General features: G+C 45.6%; 1 protein-coding gene across 2 annotated transcripts in view; it reads left to right on the top strand.

Moving 5' to 3' along the window:
* Positions 1 to 22,275, top strand: part of LOC111145609 (transmembrane protein 225B) — a 30,521-nt gene that overhangs the window by 7,088 nt on the left and 1,158 nt on the right. The window contains exons 3-8 of one of the 2 annotated variants that reach the window (XM_022500616.1): positions 9,230 to 9,404; positions 11,003 to 11,081; positions 12,372 to 12,582; positions 14,081 to 14,227; positions 14,652 to 14,723; positions 15,047 to 15,184. In XM_022500616.1, coding sequence (XP_022356324.1) covers positions 11,070 to 11,081; positions 12,372 to 12,582; positions 14,081 to 14,227; positions 14,652 to 14,723; positions 15,047 to 15,184 — 580 coding nt within the window. In that variant the 5' untranslated portion in view covers positions 9,230 to 9,404; positions 11,003 to 11,069. The remainder of the gene's footprint in view (positions 1 to 9,229; positions 9,405 to 11,002; positions 11,082 to 12,371; positions 12,583 to 14,080; positions 14,228 to 14,651; positions 14,724 to 15,046; positions 15,185 to 22,275) is intronic. The other variant, XM_022500617.1, reaches the window with a different exon arrangement.

The following is a 22,275-nucleotide window of genomic DNA, read 5'->3' as shown; positions in this document are numbered from 1 at the left end:
TTGATTTTGTCTCTGTACCACTTGTGTCATCTAGTAGTATGTAATTTACAAGGTTTCCTAGCCAGCTCCCTTACTATAATGAAAGACCTTTAGAGGGCAGAGTTTTTGCCTGTTTGCCTGCTGTATCTCAGCACCTGGAACTGTACCTGGCATGTTGTTGGTACCAGCTCAGTAAGGTAAATGTGAATGAGTCAAGTGGCACAGGACTGGTAAAGAGAAGGATTCAAGAGTTGTAGGGGAAGGATCACCTTCAGCTTAATGGAAAGAGCAATATTGAACAGGGCCTGAGAGCTGTAGGATTTACATTCTTGAAGATGTCAGGCCGGCTGTCAGTTCTCTGGCAGTGGGCCACATAAAAGGCTCATCCTCTAGGATACTAAGCCTTCACATGTTGGGAGAGAACAAATAGCATGGTCCAACAGAAAGGAGAGGAGGCTTTGTGTAGGGGAGGAGAGGGGAATGAGGCTGGAAAGATGGGCCAGGCCAGGGAGATGTAGAAGAAACCCTCATTTTAATATTTGCCCAAGCCAACCACAGAAGGCATGTCTCCTGCTTCATGAAGTATTCCAAATCCAAGTCCAAATGGAGGCATTCCCGGGCTATTGATCTTTCCATTTTTTTAAAAGATTTAATTTAAAATTAAATACCATTAAAAGTTCAGCTGCTCAGTTGCACTGGCCACATTTCAAGTGGTCAGTAGCCACACGTGGCCATTGGCTACTGTATTGGACAGTGCAGATGTGGAACAGCTGTATAACCACAGAAAGTTCTGTCGGGACCATGCACAGTGAGTGACTTGAATTCATAGTACCAGTTCATTATGATCTTGCTAAAAAGAATTGGTCTGCCTAGCTAGTATTTAGACTCGATCGATGCCTTTATCTTTCTTTTTAAGTTACCTAACTTTTTAGAGCTAGCTGGTGTTCTCTGTTTGCAATTTGTGTGACATATAAGAGAAACAGTTAAACACATGTACAATCGGATGTAAAAACATTAAGTCAGTAATCACTCACACTGGTAGAATGGTTATCGCGTAAAAGACAAGAAGTAACACGTGTTGGTGAGGATGTAAATTGGTGATCTACCAACAGAACTACATATGATCTGTCAGTTCCACTTCTGAGTATTTATCTGAAGGCAATGAAAGCACTGTCTCGGAAAGCTACCTGCACCCCTACGTTCACTGCAGCATTATGTACAGTAGCCAAGACATGGAAGCAGCCTAAGTGTCCATCAGTGGACGAGTGGATAAAGCAGATGTGCTGTGCCTACAAAAATATATGACTATACACAGTGGAATATTGTACAGCTACAAAAAGAAGGAAATCCTGCCATTTTCGACAACACGGATGAACCTTGAGGGCATTACACTAAGTGGAATAAATCAAACAGAGACAAATACTGTGTGATCTCAATTATATGTGGAATCAAAAAAACAAAAAACAAAAAACAAAAAACCCAACTCAGACACAGAAAATAGACTCGTGGTTGCCAGATGTGGGGAGTGGGAGGGGGGGGAATTGGATGAATGGGGCTAAAAGGTAGAAACTTCCAGTTATAAGATAAACAAGTCCTGGGATGTAATGTACAACCTGGCAATTACACTTGATAATGTTGTATTGTGCATTTGAAAGTTACTGAGAGAGGGGATCTTAAAAATTCCTATCAGAAGGAAAAATTGTTAAAAACACAATATCTAAACAACATACAGAGGATGAGGGCATATTTGGAGGTGGAAAACAAGTGTGAATATGGTTCTGTGATAAGACAGCACAGATGATTATTAAATTCTTAAAATGACCATTGACAAATAAAATCAGGACTGCTTATGTGTTACGCTTTCACTGCTGATGGAAATGCGACATTGGCTGTTTCACAGCACCTCCTCCTTTCATAAAGATCCCTCTTAGAACAGAGCCTCCTTTCTCTAATTTCATTGCAAAACAACCTCTCTAGCTTTAGTTAAGTGGTATTTCAGTTAAGGGGAGAAATGTGTTAAATAGGAGATGTTTTTCCTCTCCTGTCTCCCTTGAATGCAGGGGTACAGGATTTGTTTTTGTATATTCTCTTAGAGTTGAAATCAACTTGGGAATATTTCTCTGTACCCCGTGGTTCATATTTTAAATAACTTTTCCTCCTCCCACCTCTTCCTTTATCAAATCTTACCCATTTGCAGTATTTCTAAAAGATGCATATGAGGTCCGAGTTTGTGTTCATGAATGAGCATGTGAACATCTGAGTGTAGAGAGAGATATTCTAGTGAGAAAGGTGTTGGTCTCTGATACACGAAGGGAGTCTTCCTCAGGGATGATCATGTGGCCAGGGTGCTATGTGGGCAGAACCTCTACGGTGAGGATCTCCTCTTTAATTTATCTGTTCAGACCCTGCCCCACCCCACATGTAGCTCCCAGCCTCTCCCTTCTAAAGTTCTGAGATGACTCCACTTCCCTCAAACTCTGCTTCCCTTTCTGCTAATCCCAGTATGTCTGTCTGGTTATCTACTTCATAAACCCGAATTTTAGTTTTCCCACCACTTTCTCCAGATCTGCTCAACTTGTATTCATCTTTTCCCTATATTGCAAGGACATTTTTCATACTTTTTTAAAAAACAAATACTTCTGGAATACTCTGATCATCCTGTTCCCCACCAGGAGTTTTTCTTGTTACATTTTATTTTTTTTTATGTTTTCTGTCAGATGGTGAGACCTGGTTTGAGGATCAGTTAATTATAAAAGCAGAAAACTCTCAAAGTAGGACTACAACTACACAAAGGAGATGAATATGAACAAAACAAACATAAGGGGCTCTGTGAATATGGACAAAACTTTCATAACACCACAAACTCTATCCAACAGCCATAAATTCTTAATTGAAGAGAAATCCCAAATGTGTAATATTTGTGGGAAGTTATTCAGGTAGAACTCATACCTTATTCAGCATGAAAGGATCCACACATAAGAGAAACCTTGTGAGTGTCATGAATATGGAAAAGCTTTTGGCCATATTTCAAACTTTATTCAGCATCAAAGAACACATACTGAAGAGAAACCCTATGAATATAGTCACTGTGGGAAAACCTTCTGGTGCAGCTCACACCTTATCCAGCTTCAGACAATTCATACAGGAGAGCTGCCTTATATGTGTGATGATTGTGGGAAAACTTTTGGTCGGAGCTCAAGACTTGTTCGACACCAGAAAATCCACACGAGGGAGAAACCCTATGTGTGTAGCGTGTGTGGGAAGGCCTTCAGCCAGAGCTCAAGTCTAATAGAACACCAGCGAGTTCACACCAAAGAGAGACCATATGAGTGCAATGACTGTGGGAAAACTTACAGTGGTAACTCACACCTCATTGAACACCAGAGAGTCCACCCAGTGGAGACTCCTTATGATTGCAGCAAGTGTGGGAAATCTTTCAGTAGGAGTTCACTTCTTATTAAACACCACAGGATTCACACTGGAAAGAGACCTTATGCATGTTGTGAATGTGGGAAGGCCTTCAGTTGGAGCTCTTATCTTATTTAGCACCAGAAATCTCATGGTGGAGCAAAACCTTCTGAATACAAAGAATGTGGGAAAACCTTCAAGTACAGTTCATATCTTTCCAATCATCTAGGAATCCACACAAGAGAGAAACTGAATGAAATGAAGTAGGTAGAGCCCTTGGTCAGAGTTCAGCTCTGATTGAATGTCAGAGCTTGCAACTGGGGAGAAAGCCTTTGGGTTTCATGAGGGTGGACAGCCTTCTGTGCTGGCTCAGCTCTTATTAAAACCTGAAAATACAGATGGTAGACAAACCTCATGGGTGTGTTCAATGCACAAAAACCTTTAGATGGAGTTTCTGCCTTACTCAACATCAGCAGATTCACTTTGGAGAAGCGTGTGTCAGAGAGGGCTGTGAAAGGAACATAATGCAGCACGACCAAGGTGGTGGCTAAGCAGAACCTTCAGTTAACACTATGATTTGGTGTCGAGAATCTGCATCAGAGGGAGATTCTGTGGTTTGGTGTCCAAATCTTCATAGTGTTCTGGAAATGGAATGAGTTAGGTCCATCCCAGGGAAGAAAGAATCAGGAAATTGTAGATTTGGACTAGTAGGTCAAGAAAGCAGCCAGGTGACCTTTGAACCCAGTAACTCTATCTCATCTATTCCATTTGTTGTAACTATCAATGGAAGTGGCTCTTGGATCTTGCACCAGCATGTCACTCCTCAGTGTTCTGCAGACTACTCTGCAGACTCTCTTTTTGCTTTATAGGACATATGCACTTAAACAGGCACATTTTCTAGACCAAACAATCTCTCAGGATGACACGTTATGGGCTTTGTTATGTGTCAACGTGGGCTGAACTGCATTTGCCAGAATTCCCTTTTCTGTATTTTTTCTGGTTCTTGTGGGCTCGAGGGAGATTCTCAGGAGACCAGGAGGGCAGAAGAAAAGCAGCAGTTATTATTTTTGTGGCTCACCCACGTTGTTGCTAATCTGCTGACTCAGCTCCCCAGGGAGCGGCAGCACCTGGGCCTGCAACTCACCTACCTTCCCCTGGATCCTGCTCTGCCTTTGCTGGGCTGTGTGTGTGTGTGTGTACACATGTGTGTGTGTGTGTTCTCATGGTTTTACTTCTCTGATCAAATCCTAGTCATACACGCGCTTACTGTTCTTGAACAAGTACACACTGACTTTCAGTTTAGATAGAGAGGAATGGTTAATTTCTGGCTGTTTTTGGAAAAATAATTTTTATGATTTCCTTTGAGAAAAAGTCACGGTTCAAACACCTTCACAACAAAATTTAAATCATAACCTGAGACAGAGCTTCACTACTGTATAATTGTCCAGGAAAAGGTTGAATAGCCAAGCAGTTGAATAGTGTGATACATAATGGATAAAACTCTTAAAAATATTTTTTATTTTTAAGAAATCTCTACACTCAACGTGGGGCTCAGACTCATGACTCCCAAGATCAAGAGTCACACACTCCACTAGCTGAGCCAGTTGGGAACCATAAAATTTTAAAAAACTTTGAGCACCCATTTATCATGAAAATTTAATTAATTAATTAAATTTATTTATTTAAAGATTTTTAAAATTTATGAGAGAGATACAGAGAGGGAACACAAGCACAGGGAGCTGGGGAGGGATAAGCAGGCTTCCCGCTGAGCAGGGAGCCGGATATGGGGTTGAATCCCAGGATGCTGGGATCATGATCTGAGCCAAAGGCAGGTGCTTAACGACTGAGCCACCCAGGTGCCCCTAGCATGAATATTTTAATCATTAAAAGAAATTCCAGGGGCGCCTGGATGGCTCAGTGGGTTAAAGCCTCTGCCTTTGGCTCAGGTCATGATCCCAGAGTCCTGGGATAGAGCCCCACATCGGGCTCTCTGCTCCGCAGGGAGCCTGCTTCCTCCTCTCTCTCTGCATTGCCTCTCTGCCTACTTGTGATCTCTGTCTGTCAAATAAATAAATAAAATCTTTACAAAAAAAAAAAAAGAAATTCCAAAAGTACCTCTACTGGGTAGTATATTGTTAGGTTAGTTATCTGAAAGAAATACCTACTTTGTTGTAAGTGCTTTTTAAAAAAATTTTTTTAAAGTAGGCTCCATGCTGGGCATGAGGCCCAATGGGGGGGCGGGGTGGGGTGGGGTGAGGGCCGTCAAACTCACGTCCCTGAGATCAAGACCTGAGCTGAGATCAAGAGTTGGATGCTTAACCGATTGAGCCATCCAGGCACCCCAAGTAAATGCTTATTTTTCGTTACAAAAAAAATCAGATTATTTTTCCTCCAGTTAGTTTGGATTAATGATTATCTAAGCTATCAATGAAAATTATACTTACAATGTGGACTCTTAAAATGGAAAATTGCCAGTCTCCTAGTCCCCAAGTCTGGTCTGGTGCTGTGCACACAGCAGGTACTGAGTGAATGGCTCTGGAGTGAATCTGTTTACCAGACACCACAGTCTTCTTTATTTCAGATATCCTGTCTGCATTCCTCTACTTTTCTCCCTCTGTAATCGATAGGTGATTATCAGCACTCACTGAGGGTCACCTTGCTCTAAGGACCGCCTTGCATCTGGATGTCCTGAGAATGGACTTGCCCTCTGTGAGGTTGGGTCTGAGCTTAAGTGCCCACTTACTGCACTCGACACATGACACTCCTTGAGTCCCTCCCCACTCCCTTCGCCACAGAAAGGGCTCTTCCTTCTGTGGGGTCTTGAGATGTGTCAGGGATGAGGCAGGGCTTGATGAGTTGGGGTTGACGGCTGGGTGGGATTCTGATTGGTGGAGAGTAACAGAGAGGGGCTCCCCAGGACAAGGCAAGTGCGTGGGGTCAAATGCCAGGCTTCAAGGGCAGAGGTTTCTGTGGAGACCAGGAAAGGAGAGAAAAGAGTTTGTCTAGCAGCATCAAAAGCACTGAGGTTGGTGTTGGTGTGTGTGTGTGTGTGTGTGTGTGTGTGTGTGTGTGGTCGGGGGAGATGCCTGGCTTGCTCAGTCAGTAGAGCATGTGACTTGATCTTGGAGTTGTAAGTTTAAGCCCCATGTTGGGTATAAAGATTACTTAAATAAAATGTTAAAAAAAAAAAGACAAAACAAAACACTAAAGTGGGGGCTCTGATTCTTTGGGCACAACCATTACAAGTGGCCAAGCAACTGACCAAGCTCTTAGATTTCAGGTAAACACAAGGGCAACCACTCAGCCCAGTTGTTGGTCAGGCCTTTCTCTGTCTTAGTACTGAACATTCCACACCAGGAAATGTTCGGTCCTGGGCAAACTGGGATGACTGGTCACCTGACGCCATAGTAACCCCACCTCCCTGGTCCCTCATAGCTCCCAGCTGCAAAAGGACCCAGTAGAGCAGGAATTCTTAACTTAGGTTGCATACTGGAATCACCTGGGTAGCTTTCAGAAGACTATTGCCTCGGTCCCAGTCCCAGAGATATTAGGTGTTTGGCTTGGATATTGGCATTTTGCAAGTTCCCAGGTAATTCTAATGTGCATCTAAGGTTGAGAACCCATGCGATAGAGGATATTAATGCTTTACAGGTGCTGAGAGAAAGGCACAAAAAGACCACATAGGATCTGTGCCTTAGTCACTAAGGGCTAGTAAGAGGACGGGGCTGGGACTGTGGAGTGCATCAGGGGCCCCATGTGAAAGTGGAGGGAGGGTGTCTCAGGAGGAAGGAGTTGTGGGAGGGGGTTCTGGCCTTGGATTTGGAGCCAGCTAGTGAGGGGGTTCCCTAGGGCAGTAAGCTCGGTCTGGCGGGGGAGGGAGCAGGCACCTGCTCCCTTCCCAGTTCTGTTACCTGGTAAAACTACAGTTTGGTTGACTTGGGTTTTCTCTTTGAAACTGGCCGGAGGAAGCACAGAGCCTAGGGGAAGTCAGAGCCCCAGCTCAGGGGGGGTCCACCCCGTTTTCCAGCAGGCAATTACTCTTCCGTTGTCCATCCTCTACCCTGGAGCTGGGAAAATATGAAAATATTTCTAGAGGAGGCTATAACCTAAACCTATGCACACATTCTAGAATTTCCAGTCCTAGTGGCGGCTGGCCTGGTAGCCCCTAGCCTTGCTGTGTATATAGCCTTGGGACCCCTGGGTGAGAGGCATTTTCTGTGCTCTGGTTAAAGAGGTAGGAGTCTTTGGGCAAAGGGAAGATGGGAGGAGGAAGAGGAATTTGGGTACTGGCATCCAAACATGACTGCTTTCATCTCACCTGTCATGGCCCTTAGGATGAAATTCTACAAGACCCTTCACGTCCCAGCTCTGCCCATTGATTTCTTCAGTCCTCTTGGGGGTACTCCTTCCAGTCATTTTAAAATTTGTTGGGTCCCTGAACACAGTATTTTTCAAATGTAGGTCAAAGCAACTAATGGGTCATAAATTAATTTATCACAGTGAGTTGCAACCAGCACTGAGGGTAAAAGAAAAAATTAGGCAGGACCGGAGGAGGATAGACAATATTTGCATGCATTGAGTGTAGCAAAGGTAAGTGAAGCTCTTCTGTGTGCATGTGCCCTGTATAGCAGTTCTTGCTGTAGAGCCAGTGAAAACCTTTGCACAATGCAGTCCCCCTTCGGGGATAAGATTCTGCCTAATCCTGCCTCCTTTCAGGTCTTCCCTTTAACCGTATTTGCCTCTGCAATCCCTGTAGCTATGTTCCTTTGTGCACTGATCACATCTGAAAAAAAGAGAAAGATTTATTCAGTTACTTGTCTCTGTGCTAGATTGCAAGCTCCATGAGGGCAAGGACTGTATGCAGTGAACATCTTATCGGTCATTGGAGAAAGCACTGAGATACCGCGTAGCTGAATGATAAACCTGAATGATAAAAGTTTAGCGTCCAGCTGTGTATATGTCCTTTTTAAAAAAAAATTTATTTATTTGACAGACAGAGATCACAAGTCGGCAGAGAGGCAGGCAGAGAGAGAGGGGAAGCAGACTCCCTGCTGAGTAGAGAGCCTGATGCCGGGCTTGAGATCATGACCTGAGCTGAAGGCAGAGGCTTTAACCCACTGAGCCACCCAGGCACCCTGCTGTGTATATGTTCTTAAACAATAATTTTGGGCGCCTGGGTGGCTCAGTGGGTTGAGCCGCTGCCTTCGGCTCAGGTCATGATCTCAGGGTCCTGGGATCGAGTCCCGCATCGGACTCTCTGCTCAGCAGGGAGCCTGCTTCCCTCTCTCTCTCTCTCTCTCTCTGCCTGCCTCTCTGTCTACTTGTGATCTCTCTCTGTCAAATAAATAAATAAAATCTTTAAAAAAACAAAACAAAAACAAAAAACAATAATTTTATCTGAGAGATTTCAATATACCAAAAAGCTGGAAAAAAGTATAAATGAACACCCTATATATTACTCAGATTAATAATTATTACTGTTTTCCGGTACCTGCTTTCTATCCATATACTTTTTTCTGAATTACTTGAAAGTGAGCGTGGATATAACCTTCACCCCTAAGTATAATGTCATGCTTCTCCTAAGAGGAAGGTGGTTCTACATCATTGTGACCCTAGTAACATACCTCAGAAAAAGAATTTAATTCCCTAATACTGTCTGAAGTGCAGTCCATATTCAGACTTCCTCCAGTTGCCCCAAGAATGTGTTTTATAGCTCTTTTATTTTGAATCAGGGAAAAAAAAATCAAGGGTCCTGAGGAGTCGGGGTCTTCTTCCAGGCACTTGCCATTAGGTCCTTTCAGCCATCTGGCTGGAGGAGTTATTATTACCATTGCTGTTTCAGGAAGGAGAAAACTGACACCCAGGAAGGAGAAATAACTTACCCAAGGTCACCCTCCTGGTAATGGCAGAGCTGGAATTCGAATTCAGATCTGCCTGGCGCCGGATCGCTTCCACCTCCTTCAGCGCACCCACCGCGAACAGCTGCGGAGGCCAGGGACTGCCGAGCCGAGAGCCAGGTGAGTGGCGGGCGGGTGCGTTCGCTGGGCGGGAGAGTCCCTGCCCCCCTCCGCAGGGCCCCGCGGGCTCCGGGGGCTCCATCCGCAAACTGCGCATCCTCTCGTTCCTGGCCTCCGGGCCCAACGGAAACTCGAAACTCCGGGCCGGGGTCCAAGGCGCGGGTGAGGGGCCCTCCTGGAGGGAAGCCCTGCCCCGGAGACCGGGAGACCCTGACGGTTCCCAGGGAGGGAAGGGAGGCCGCGGGGGAGGGAGGGGCAGGGTGTCTCCGCGGATAAGGGGTTGTGAAAAGGGCCCCCAACCCCCCACCTCCAGGCCGCACAGAACCCTACGGGCTGTTGGGACCCACTGTGGGGTGGGGACCGATTGTCAGATCTGGGTCCATTTTGGGGTCTGGAAAATGTCCCCGTGGCTTTGGGGCCAGAGAAGGGCCAAGGAAGCTTGTCGGCAGGAAGGATCCTCTGACCAAACCGGGGTCAGTTTGCTGCCCAGGTTGCCCCGAACCACTGGTGGGAAAGGGGCTGAGGCTCCAGTGGCCCTGACAGGTACCCCCACTGTTCCAACCAGATGTACTTTCTTTCGTCCATCCCTTTCATTCCCAGTACAGTTCCCTGCTGACCCCGGGGATGCGTGGGGCCTCCGGAGGGAACAGGGCTGCATCCGGGCTCCTGCAGGGTGGCTCAGGGACTCTCCCAGAGGGAACCCCGATGGAGGAAGCTCCCCCAGGCCCGTGGCTCGCGGCTGGTCCAGGCTCCACCAAGCTGCAACTCTTTTACTTTCCTGGGTCCTTTTAAAATAATAAAGACAGTGTGATAGTTGCTGACAGTTGTTTTTGTTTTGTTTGGAATGCCTTTTTTTTTTTTTTTAAGATTTTATTTATTTGAGAGAGAGAGAAAGTGACCACAAGCAAGGGGAGCAGCAGAGGGAGAGGGAGAGGCATGCTCCCTGTTGAGCAAGGAGCCCGAGGCAGGACTGGATACCAGGACCCTGGGATCACGACCTGAGCCCATGGCAGAGGTGTAACCCACTGAGCCACCCAAGTGCTTTTGGCAAAATTAAAAGTTTTAGCAATTCTGTAACCCAGCGCACACCCCATTCACTCTCTTTTTCTCACTCATGCAAATGAGCTTATCTAGTAGGAAGAATTCACTGGTTCCTGATTTGAAAGTCACGGAGCTGACCTCTGGGCCTGAGGCCTGAAGTGGGAGGGAGGGGCAACCCTGTGGGCTTCTGGTCCTTGCCCCTGCACTGACCGACTGTGGTGGGTCTTACTCTCCTGTTCTCTGTTTCAACAGTACAAAGGGGTCCCTGTATACAAACAGGATTCCCTGTTGTATTAACATGTCTAGGGTCCTTTGAGTCTGGCCTAGATCAGTGCATCCCCCAAGTTGTATGTCCATGGGGTGCAGTGGTCTAATCCCTGTGCTAAGGGCTGTTCCAGAAGGCTGGCAAGGTCCTCCTCACTGGAGAGCTGCCAGGTGGCGGAGGGGGGCAGATATGAGGTGGCACGCTGGGTACATCGGCCCTGAAGTCACCCAGGCAGGGGGGGAGGAAAGCTTTGTACCCAGTGACCTGTTTTTTGTGTCTTTCTCCCCCCTAGTTAACAAGAGCCTGCGAGTTCCTGTCTTTTTTCATCCCTGAATCGTTACCGCTGGCCTAAGCTGGGCATGGGGCGTCCGGTAAGTGTGGACTGAATGACAGGTAGTGGCTGGTGGCTGGGAGGGCTGGGTGCAGTGGATGTTGGGGCCAAGCTGAGCTTTATGGGAGAGGCAGAGGGCCCCCCCCCCGCCCCCCCCTGGGGAGGGAAGGACCACAGGGAGGCTGGAGCTGCTTGGGAGGGAGACCTGTGGGTATGGAGCAGGAAGAGTAGGGGCTTGGGGACTTCCTGGGAGGATGGCCGATGAGATGGAGGTGTTGTGTGGTGATGGAGCATGACCAAAACAGGGAAAACACGAAAGCCTGTTTTAGGCAAGTTGAGGTTGCGGGGGAGCAGGCGGAGGTGCAGACCATCTGTTGACAGTGTCTAGAGGACTCCGCCCCACCTGGAGAAGGGGTGTCAGGATGGCTCCAACCAGAGGGCTGTAGAGCTAGGACTGCTCTCGGGACTGCCTGCCTCCATCATTTTAGAGCAAGGAAACTGAGGCCCAGCAGTGAGGTGACTGAGTGGTGTGGCCTGGGGGGTGGAGGGAAGATCTAAGGGGAGCTTTGGACAGAGCGAAGGATTATTCGGGTGGGAAGAAGAGAAGCTAGTGACAGGAAGGAGGGCAAAGTGCAGGAGGCTGTTTCCAAATCAGTCTGAGAGCACTCAGAGAGGAGTAGCCGTTCATGAGTTTATAAACAGCAGATTTTTTGGGGGGTGTGTGTGTGCATGAGAACACCCCCCTCTCTGCGGGTCCCACAGCCTCAGAGACATTCCCTGCCCCAGCTGCAGTGGGGGGGGGGTCTGCCTTGGGACCGTGGAGAGGCCCCAGTGCCTGGGGGGGATTGCACAGGGTGTGGACCAGAGAGAGCAGCCCACTCACTCTCGAGGGCCCTGTCTTCTGCACTTCAGACCCCGGCCTAATGACCACCCCCATCGTCTTCCTGAAATCCCCAAAGCTATTGGCTGTTAGCTGCCTGCGGAGCACAGTGCAGGGGGTCTTTGCAGGTGGGGTGATTGTTAACAGAATTCAGCGGTGAGAACTTTAGGGTTGGTGGGGCTTTGGGACTGGCCTAGTCCAACATCATTTATTGAGGTGGAAATTGGGGCTCAGAGAAGGAACCCTACTTGCCCAAGATCCCCCAGTGACTCAGTGGCAGAAAATGTTTCGTGCATATTTTAGGTCTGCTGAAGCGGTCTGTAAGGTTGTCAAGTTTATCCAGGCCAAGAAATCAACATTCCCCGAGCCTCACTTATGTACTAACATTTCTACAGGCATCATCTCCTTCCCCTGTTCCGCATGAGAAGCCCTCACTTTTCCCTTGAACAGGTGATGATGACTTTAGAGAACAAGGATATGAAGGGATTCACGTGGGCCATAGCCCCAGCCTTGACCTCCCTGGGCTACCTGCTCATACTGCTGGTCTCCATCTTTCCCTTCTGGGTACGGCTTGTAAACGAGGAGTCCCATGAGGTGTTTTTCAGTGGCCTGTTTGAGAACTGCTTCCATATCAAGTGCTGGAAGCCTCGACCCTTATCAGGTAAGGAGGGATGGAGGCAGGGACAGGACAGGGGGAGATGGGCCAGCATGGGGACTTGGGTGACAGAGGACCAGATAGAGTCAGAGAGGACAGAATTTAGTAAGTGCATAAGGACATTTTCTGAGTCTCTGCTCTCTAGGTTAGAGTAAAGTACGTGGCTAGCAAAAAGTTAATAGTATCAAGTCGACCACCAGGGTCAGGAGCAAATGTGTCTGCAAGGAAGTTGATTTCTGGGGTAGGAGTGGCTTTACCTAGGATGGAGGGGCGGGGGTCTTGCCCTACTGCGTGAGGCTCCACCACCTCCCAGGGCTGCTGTTAGTTCCCGGACAAGGGACCCTTTTTGGTGGGCACAGCTCCCAGCCGGGGAACAGCCTTGTTAGTAGAACCCAGGCTGGATTTCAGCCCCCACTTGTCCCCTGTGCTGAACACCTGTCCGACTGCAGGTGGCAACCCGGCAGATAAGGTGCTCAGGCCCGAGTACCACATTTTAAAGGGAAAGCAGGCGGATATGAGCCCAGTGGACCAAGGATGCACTTGAGGCTGTGTTTTACAAGGGATTTAGGGAGGTCAGGAGGATGTCTGTCTTGGAAAAGGGGTGAGCCTCTTTGGGGAAGAGTCCTCTCTCCTGGTGACAAAAGAGGAGAAACCTCTTTGGGGAAGACGGGCCACGCCATGTGTGCTCTTCGATCTGGGGGTCCTCAGCCTCGGTGCTGCTGACACTTTGGCTGGATACTCTTTGTTGTGGGGGCGCTCCTGTTTCATGCAGGACAGTTAACGCACCCTTACCCCCTCCGACCCGATTGATGCCTCAGTTGTGACAACTAAAATTACCTCTTAGCATGGCCAGATATCCCCAGCAGGGGCTATAAAACTGCACCTGATTGAGAACCATTGGCTTAACCCTAGAGTAGATTCTAGAACATTTGGGTCTTTAGCAACACCTTTGTCTTTTTGTCCCACCCCTAGCTGTCCATCTCTCTGTGCTTAGGAGGGCGTACAGACGTGTTTTAATGTGCGTCTGAGTCACGCCAATAGTAGGGGATCATTGAGACCCTGGCTCTGCCATTTTGGATTGTTTCATTACTTCTGTTAACTGGGATAAATAAATAAGCATTAACCCCCCCACCCCCTCCGAGTTCAGAACATCTTAACTGCATAAGTTCTGATTTTCCACCAAGGGCTTCTTTCAGTGTGACCAATACTGATACAATTCCTCACATTTCCACATGCAACTTTTATAATTTTTATTGTTTATTGAAAAGACTGTTTGTCCATCTAGTTTTTTTTTCCCCCATACACTTCCATGTCATGGGGAACAAAATGTTGGAACCAGAGCCTTCTCGGAGGCCAAGTGGTGGGGTTGGAGCCGTGGTCCCAGGCCACAACTGTGGGACTGAGGGTGGCGAGCTCCGGGGGCCTTCTCTGCAGGCTCTGCGGGGCTCTGTCCCCGGTCACGGGTCAGGGTTTCCAGCTGCAGCCCAGCCTCCCTCCCCTGCAGTGTACATCATTCTCGGCCGCGTTTTCCTGCTGTCTGCGGTTGTCCTGTCTTTCCTCACCACCTTCATCCTGGTGTCCTTTGCGTCTCAGCTGTTTCCCAGGACCTGGAAGCACAATCTGGTGTCAGCCTTCATCAGCTTCCTCACAGGTGTGGAAGAGGCAGGCAGGCCTTGTCCTCAGGCAAGCCTCGGCCTTGGGAAGGGGTTGGGGTGGCGGGACCCCAAAGCAGGGAGATGGTTGGTTTCTGTGATGTCAGGAGAGAGGGAATTTTTAGGGCCCCTCTCACCTGCTGCCTTCTCTGAGGCTGTCTGCCCCCCAGGCTGACAGTCGCTCTCCCCTGGGGCCACTCGGCCACCTGCACTACAGCTAGCACAGCCCTCACTGCGTTGGCTTGGGGTCATCGGTCTGGGGTTCTTTTTTGCCATCATCTCTATCCCAGCCACTGTCATAGAATCTGGCGCAGAATGACAATGTGGAAGTGAAATATATAAGATGAGTGAAATATAAGTGTTTCTTGGATGAGTGGACGGAAGACACCATCTCTGCCCTTTGGAACCTTTTGACTTTAAAAGGCTGGCCAAGGCCCTCCCCCGGGAGGCTCCCATCACATGGAGAAGGTGGAACGCTCACAGTGGGAGAATCAGGTTGAGTTGCACCCAAAGCATTGCACCCAGGGGCCCCAACTGGAGTCAGCCAATAGCACGGGCACAGAGGGGACCCGGGAAAGGGATTTCTGGTTATGGGGCCCCTGGGAGCTGAGGCACATGGGCTCTGAAATGAGTTGGGATGGAGGCAAAGATAGGCATGTGGGGTAGAGGTTATGGGCTCTGATAGGGCATAGGTGTGGGCTGGAGAAAACAGCCTCCGCACAGGAGCCCCACCGGTGTGGACCATGTGCCTCTGTCAATTAAGAGCAAAGGTGGGAACCATGGGAGGAGAGCAAGAGTGCCTCCCTGTGACCCTGCAGGGGTCTGTGCCTTCCTGGCCTTGTTGCTGCATGCCCTGGAGATCCAGAATCTGAGGATGAAGCCCAGCCCCCCCCAGTTCTCCGTGCAGTGGCCTTACTACGTCCTTGGCTTTGCCATCGTTCTGTTCCTAGTGGCTGGTGAGTGTCCTGGGGCTGGTGCCCCTCTCCCTGCCCTCTGTCTGGATTCAGGAGCCGTGGACGCTCTAGAGCGGTGCTGTCCAAAACTCTAGTCACTAACTACTTGTGGCTATTTAATTAATTAAAATGAAATATGTAGAAGTTCAGTTCCTCAGTCATGGTAACCACACTTCAGGTGTTTGGTAACATTATAATGTACTAGTAGCTGCCATATTGAATGGGACGATGTGGAAATTTCCATCAGTGCAGAGAGTTCTACAGAACAGCACTGCTCTGGAGCCTCAGCCCTCTCTCTTACCCTTGTCCTCCCTAACTTTAGAACCAATCTCCATATTTCATATTCTATCTTATTCTGTCCTGACTCCTACAGGTTTCTGTGCCTGTCTCTATCTCTGTCTTGGAATCTGTGATCTTATTCACCTCACCATCACCTTACTGTCTTGTCTTTTTTTATTTATTTTTTAAAGATTTTATTTATTTTTTTGATGGAGAGAGACCACAAGCAGGCAGAGAGGCAGGCAGAGAGAGAGAGACAGGAGGAAGCAGGCTCCCTGCCGAGCAGAGAGCCCGATGCGGAACTTGATCCCAGGACCCTGAGATCATGACCTGAGCGGAAGGCAGAGGCTTTAACCCACTGAGCCATCCAGGCGCCTCCTGTTTTATCTTTATAGACCATCACCATCTATGCCCTCCATCCTATCTAATTTTGTCCTTTTCCCTAATCTTCCTGCTATACTAACCTGACCCATGACATAATCTATTTTAACTTGATTTTATTATACATTGAATATGTAAAAATATTTATCATATATGAAGTAGATAATTAAAAATAAACTGTATGCCCATTTCCACCATATAGTTTTAAGAATTAGCCATATTTTCATGGAGTCCATGGTTTGTAAGTTACATTCTTATTTATGTGTCACTGAGAAAGAAAAAAAGGATGCTAAGAATCATTAATTATAAGGTGCTGTAGTCTGTAAGGCACATCCTTATTTCAGAAACGTGAAAAAAATGGGCTTGTTAACATTGATGAAATATGGTAGAATATTAAGTATCTTTGAAGTCTTCACCTCTTTCAACCATGTGGCTCTTCGTGATCTCGTCCTCTTGTCTCTCCTCAGAAAGCAATTATTCTGAAGTTTCTGATAATCATTTCTACTGCACACATGTTTGTCCTAAAAAAATATAGGACTTAGTTTTACTTGTTTTAAAACTTTGTATAATCATACTGTTTATACAACATTATAACCTCCCTATTAATACAAGGAACTCTAAGGGTCACTCATTTTTAACATCTTAAGTACTTAATTGTATAAACTATAAGCTTGTCTGTAGAAGGAGTATTGGATTTCTCTGTGGGAGAATTTTAAGCTCATGGTTCAGTTTCTTTTAATGACTATAGGACCATTCAGCTATTTGATTTCTTCTTGAGTTAGTTTTGGTAATTTATATATTTCTATAGGTTTATACATTTTGTATAAATTTTGAAATTTATTGACATAAACTTAACACGAAATGTTTTCTTTCTTAACTTTATTTTGTGTTGCATCTGTAGTTACGTGCTTCATTTTTTATTTTTTTATTTTATTTTATTATTATTTTTTAAAGATTTTATTTATTTATTTGACAGAGAGAGAGAGAGAGATCATAAGTAGGCAGAGAGGCAGGCAGAGAGAGAGGGAAGCAGGCTCCCCGCTGAGCAGAGCGCCCGATGTGGGGCTCAATCCCAGGACCCTGGGATCATGACCCGAGCTGAAGGCAGAGGCTTTAACCCACTGAGCCATGCTGTGCTTCATTTTTCATACTTAATTTTTTCTTTTTTCATTGCCAGGTTTGTGTCAGATTTACCACATTTTTTTTTAAAGATTTTATTTATTTATTTATTTGACGGAGAGAGAGAGAGAGCACAAGCAGGCAGAGAGGCAGGCAGAGGCAGAGAGAGAAGCAGGCTCCCCACTGAGCAAGGAGCCCGATGCGGGGCTCGATCCCAGGACTCTGAGACCATGACCCGAGCCGAAGGCAGTGGCTTAACCCACTGAGCCACCCAGGCACCCCGATTTACCACATTTTTAGTCTTTCCAAAGGTCCAGCATTTAGCTTTCTTGAACCTTCATATTTTATGTTTGTTTTCTTTTTTTTTTTTTAAAGATTATTTCTTTATTTATTTGACAGAGATCACAAGTAGGCAGAGAGGCAGGCAGAGAGAGAGAGTGGAGGAAGCAGGCTCCCTGCAGAGCAGACAGCCCGCTGTGGGGCTTGATCCCAGGACCCTGGGATCATGACCTGAGCTGGAGGCAGAGGCTTTAACCCACTGAGCCACCCAGGCGCCCCTTGTTTTCTTTTTTTAAAAATTTATTTATTTTTTATTTTATTTATTTATTTAAATATTTTATTTATTTATTTGACCGACAGAGATCACAAGTAGGCAGAGAGACAGGCAGAGAGAGAGGAGGAAGCAGGCTCCCCGCCGAGCAGAGAACCTGATGCGGGGCTCGATCCCAGGACCCCAAGGTCATGATCTGAACCAAAGGCAGAGGCTTTAACCCACTGAGCCACACAGGCGCCCCTTATGTTTGTTTTCTATTTGATTAATTTTTGCTTCTTATTTTGAACCTCCCTCCCTACTGCTTTTTTGCATTTATTCTGCTATTCCTTTTCCAGCTTTTTTTTTTAATATTTTATTTTATTTATTTGAGAGAGAGACAGTGAGAGAGAGCATGAGCGAGGAGAAGGTCAGAGGGAGAAGCAGACTCCCCATGGAGCCGGGAGCCCGATGTGGGACTTGATCCCGAGAGTCCGGGATCATGACCTGAGCTGAAGGCAGTCATCCAACCAACTGAGCCACCCAGGGTCCCCCTTTTCCAGCTTCTTAAGTCAGGATCTAAACTCATTGCTTACTTCTTCTTTTCTTTTTTAAGATTTTGTTTATTTGAGAGAGAGACAGAGCATGAGAGGGGTGAAGTGCAGGGGGAGAAGCAGACTCCCCACTGAGCAGGGAGCCCAATGCAGGGTTCTATCCTGGGACTCCAGGATCATGACCTCAGCCTAAGGCAGACACTTAACTGACTGAGCCACCCAAGTGTCCCTACTTCTTCTTTTCTAAGTAGGCAATTAAAGCTTTAATTCCCCTGTAAGAATTGCTTCATTTGCAGCTCTCATTTTCTTACGAAGTATTTTATGTTATTATCCTATTTCAGATATTTTTTAGTTCCCCTTATGATTTTTTTGATCCATAGATTATTTTAAAGTATACTTTTAAATTTCCAAGCATGTAACTTTTAATTGTTTTTTGTGTTAATGATTTTAACTTAATTTCAGTGTGATGAGGGATCATGGTCTATATAATCCTAATGCGTTCTGATTTATTGAGATTGTTTTATAGCCTAGTTGGAAGTCCATTTTTTTAAAAAGATTTTATTTATTTATTTGACAGAGAGAGATCACAAGTAGGCAGAGAGGCAGGCAGAGAGGGGGGAAGCAGGCTCCCCACCCAGCAGAGAGCCGGATGCGGGACTTGATCCCAGGACCCTGGGATCATGACCTGAGCCGAAGGCAGAGGCTTTTAACCCATTGGGCCACCCAGGCGCCCCTGGAGGTCCATTTTGATGTTTGATGTTGAACGCAACTTTTCACTTATAAACATTAGATCAAGCTTATTTATTATATTATTCTAATCTTGATTTAGAATTGTTCTAGTTTAAGCTAGTCACAGAAGGAGAAATACAAAGGTTGTGCAATATGAGATGACCGAAATAGTCAAGATCATAGAGGCAGAGTAGGATGGCAGTTGCCAGTGGCTAGCAGGGCAAAATGAGATGTTGTTCAATGAATATTATGTCTCAGTTATTCAAGATAAGTAAGTTCTAAAGATGTGCGGCACAACATAATACCTATAGTTAACAATACTGTACCGCGCGCTTACAGATTCGTTAAGTAGGTAGATCTCATGTGAAGTAGTCTTACCACAATAAAAAAATCAAAATAGATGAAAATGATGAATTTGTTTTTCAAAAAATGGAAATGATAAACATACCCAAGTATATTTTTTAAATGGAGAAAATTAACGTTAATTTTAAAAGGCTGAAAAAAAAAGTACAATAGAGCCTACCTCCTATAGGCAGTTCTCAGTCTCATTCACGTAGACACCCTGGGTTTGTGGTTTTGTTTTTTTTTTTAGATTTTTATTTATTTATTTATTTGACAGACAGAGGTCACAAGTAGGCAGGGAGGCAGGCAGAGAGAGAGGGGGAAGCAGGCTCCCTGCTAAGCAGAGAGCCCGATTCAGGGCTCGATCCCAGGACCTGAGTTGAAGGCAGAGGCTTTAACCCACTGAGCCACCCAGGCGCCCCAAGACGCCCTGTTTTCCTTTCTCATTGCTTCCAACTTAACGTGATAAGAACCATCCCTGACAATTCAGATGCCAGCTTCAGAGGGGCAGAGCTTACACATAGATGGAAACTTTTCTTTTGATTTTTTTCCCTGTAAAACTCCTCTAAACTGTCTTTATAAGTGGCTTAATGACAGCCTAACAATTGACCTCGTTTGACCACACAACGCACAGATACGGCTGGCATCTCTCAGGCCAAGAAACAGAATCAAAGCCATGTGGAAAGGTCCACAACGACATGGTCTGCTACAAAAGCATACTTTTCCAGAAATCCAGTTATTAGTAAAGTTAACTCACATTTTATTTTATTTTTTTAAAAGATTTTATTTATTTGACAGACAGAGATCACAAGTAGGCAGAGAGGCAGGCAGAGAGAGGGGGAGGCAGGCTCCCCGCTGAGCAGAGAGCCCGATGCGGGGCTTGATCCTAGAACCCTGGGATCATGACCTGAGCCGAAGGCAGAGGCTTTAACCCACTGAGCCACCCAGGAGCCCCTGAACTCACGTTTTAATCGTATCATACTTGTTTCAAGGCTAAAGCACGTGAAAACATGTGAGTTCAAGTTTACCAGTAAAAGAGACAAATACATGTATAGTGAAACTATTCACAACTTTTTATAAGCCTAGACTCATGCTCACAGGGAAGTGAAAAAACCACATCAAGGGAGGGGCGTCAGCAGAGAAATTCACAGGTACACAGATTTCAGTTCAACACAAAGAAAGAAAGTCCAGGAACTATAACTATAGAACAAGCCTTTCAAAACACAATGAAATGGAAATACTAGCGCAAGTATGGGAAAATACAGGAATGTTCTCTGCAGCATTATCTAAGGAAGAGAAATAGATAAACTTATGTTACATTCATGTAATGAAGTACTATGTAGCTGTTAAAAAGTATAGTAAATCTTTATGTATTGATGTGGAGGGCCCTTCATGCTCTATTAACTGAGGGGGAGAACAAGTTAGGAAAATTGTGTATAAAATGATTTTAAAGGCAAAAAAAAGAGTGGTTCTGTTTTACTGGTGAATTGAACTTTTAATCATTATGCATGCTGTGATCTTTTTTATTTCTAGTAATCCCTTTTGTGAAAGTCTGTTTTATCTGGTATTACTCTAGCTAGTAATAGTACTCTAGTATTTGCCTGTTATAGATCTTTCTAATCTTTTACTTATATGTAATCATACAGCTTATGATTGTATCTTTTTCATCTAGTTTTATCATCTTTGTCTTTTTTTTTTTCATCTTTGTCTTTTTAAAAAAACATTTTATTATTTGGCAGAGACAAAGACAGTGAAAGAGGGAATACAAGCAGGGGGGCGTAGGAGAGGGAGAAGTGAGCAGGGAGTCCGATGTGGGGCTCGATCCCAGGACCCTGGGATCATGACCTGAGCCAAAAGCAGACACTTAACGGCTGAGCCACCCAGGCGCCCCTAATCTTTGTCTTTTAACTGGAGCATTTATTATTGATTTATATTTATTGTGACTACTGATATATTTGTATTTTTTTCCTACCATCTTACTTTTTGCTTTGAGTTTTTTCTGCTCCCCACCTCTCTTGCCTTGCTTTGAATTGATTGACTTTTATCGACAGAGTTCTCATTAAATATTTCCTCCCTCTTTAGTTTGGAAGTCATGCGGTCTATTTGTATTCTTGTAGTAGCTACTCTTGTCATTTTAACATGCTTACTAAACAAAGTTGAAAGTTCACCAACATATTTATTCTCTTTGTAAATAATACAAGGTAATGTCTTCCCAATTTATATGCTGTTTCATACATTTTAGTTTCTTCCATTTCCTTTTTAATTCTATACATTTGATGTTACTGCTATTTTTTGCATTTGATATTTATTGGCTTAAATTTACCCACATATTTACCAGTTTAGTTGCTCATCAACCCTTCTCAGACCTTCTGTCCTTCTGCCTGAAATACATCCTTTATAATGGGTTTTAGTGAGGGTCAGTTAGAGATACATTCTCATATTTTGTTTGTATGAAATTATCTTCCTTTCATTTTTTTAAATATATTTTTTAAGATTTTATTTATTTATTTATTTGACAGAGAAAGAGAGAGAGAGATCACAAGGCAGAGAGGCAGGCAGAGAGAGAGGGGAAGCAGACTCCCTGCTGAGTAGAGAGTCTGATGTGGGGCTCGATCCCAGGATCCTGGGATCATGACCTTAGCCGAAGGCAGAGGCTTTAACACACTGAGCCATCCAGGCGCCCCAATTCTGTGTCTTTTAAGTTTAACAACTGAATGATATGCAGGTCTGTGTCCGTCTGCTGCTATTTCTACCGGCTCTTGTTTCTGGTGCCTTGTTTCTTGGTATGTTTGTGAATTCATTTTCCTTGGAAGTTTTTTTTTTTTTTTTTCCGGGTAGAAACTCACTGAGGCCTGTATTTAAAGTGTTCTTTTCAAAAAGGGTTTTGCGGGATGCCTGGGTGGCTCAGTTGGTTAAGCAGCTGCCTTCGGCTCAGGTCATGATCCCAGCGTCCTGGGATCGAGTCCCACATCGGGCTCCTTGCTCATCGGGGAGCCTGCTTCTCCCTCTGCCTCTGCCTGCCATTCTGTCTGCCTGTGCTTGCTCTCTCTCCCTCTCTCTCTCTGACAAATAAATAAATAAAATCTTTAAAAAAAAAAAAAGGGTTTTGCATTTGCTCCTGTTTGATGCTCAGATGTACAACTAGGATCACAACAGGTATT

The sequence above is a fragment of the Enhydra lutris genome, unplaced genomic scaffold, assembly GCF_002288905.1.
Source record: "Enhydra lutris kenyoni isolate GAN:26980312 unplaced genomic scaffold, ASM228890v2 scaffoldscaffold13, whole genome shotgun sequence".
NCBI lineage: Eukaryota > Metazoa > Chordata > Mammalia > Carnivora > Mustelidae > Enhydra > Enhydra lutris.
This window is presented reverse-complemented; position numbering and strand designations above follow the sequence as displayed.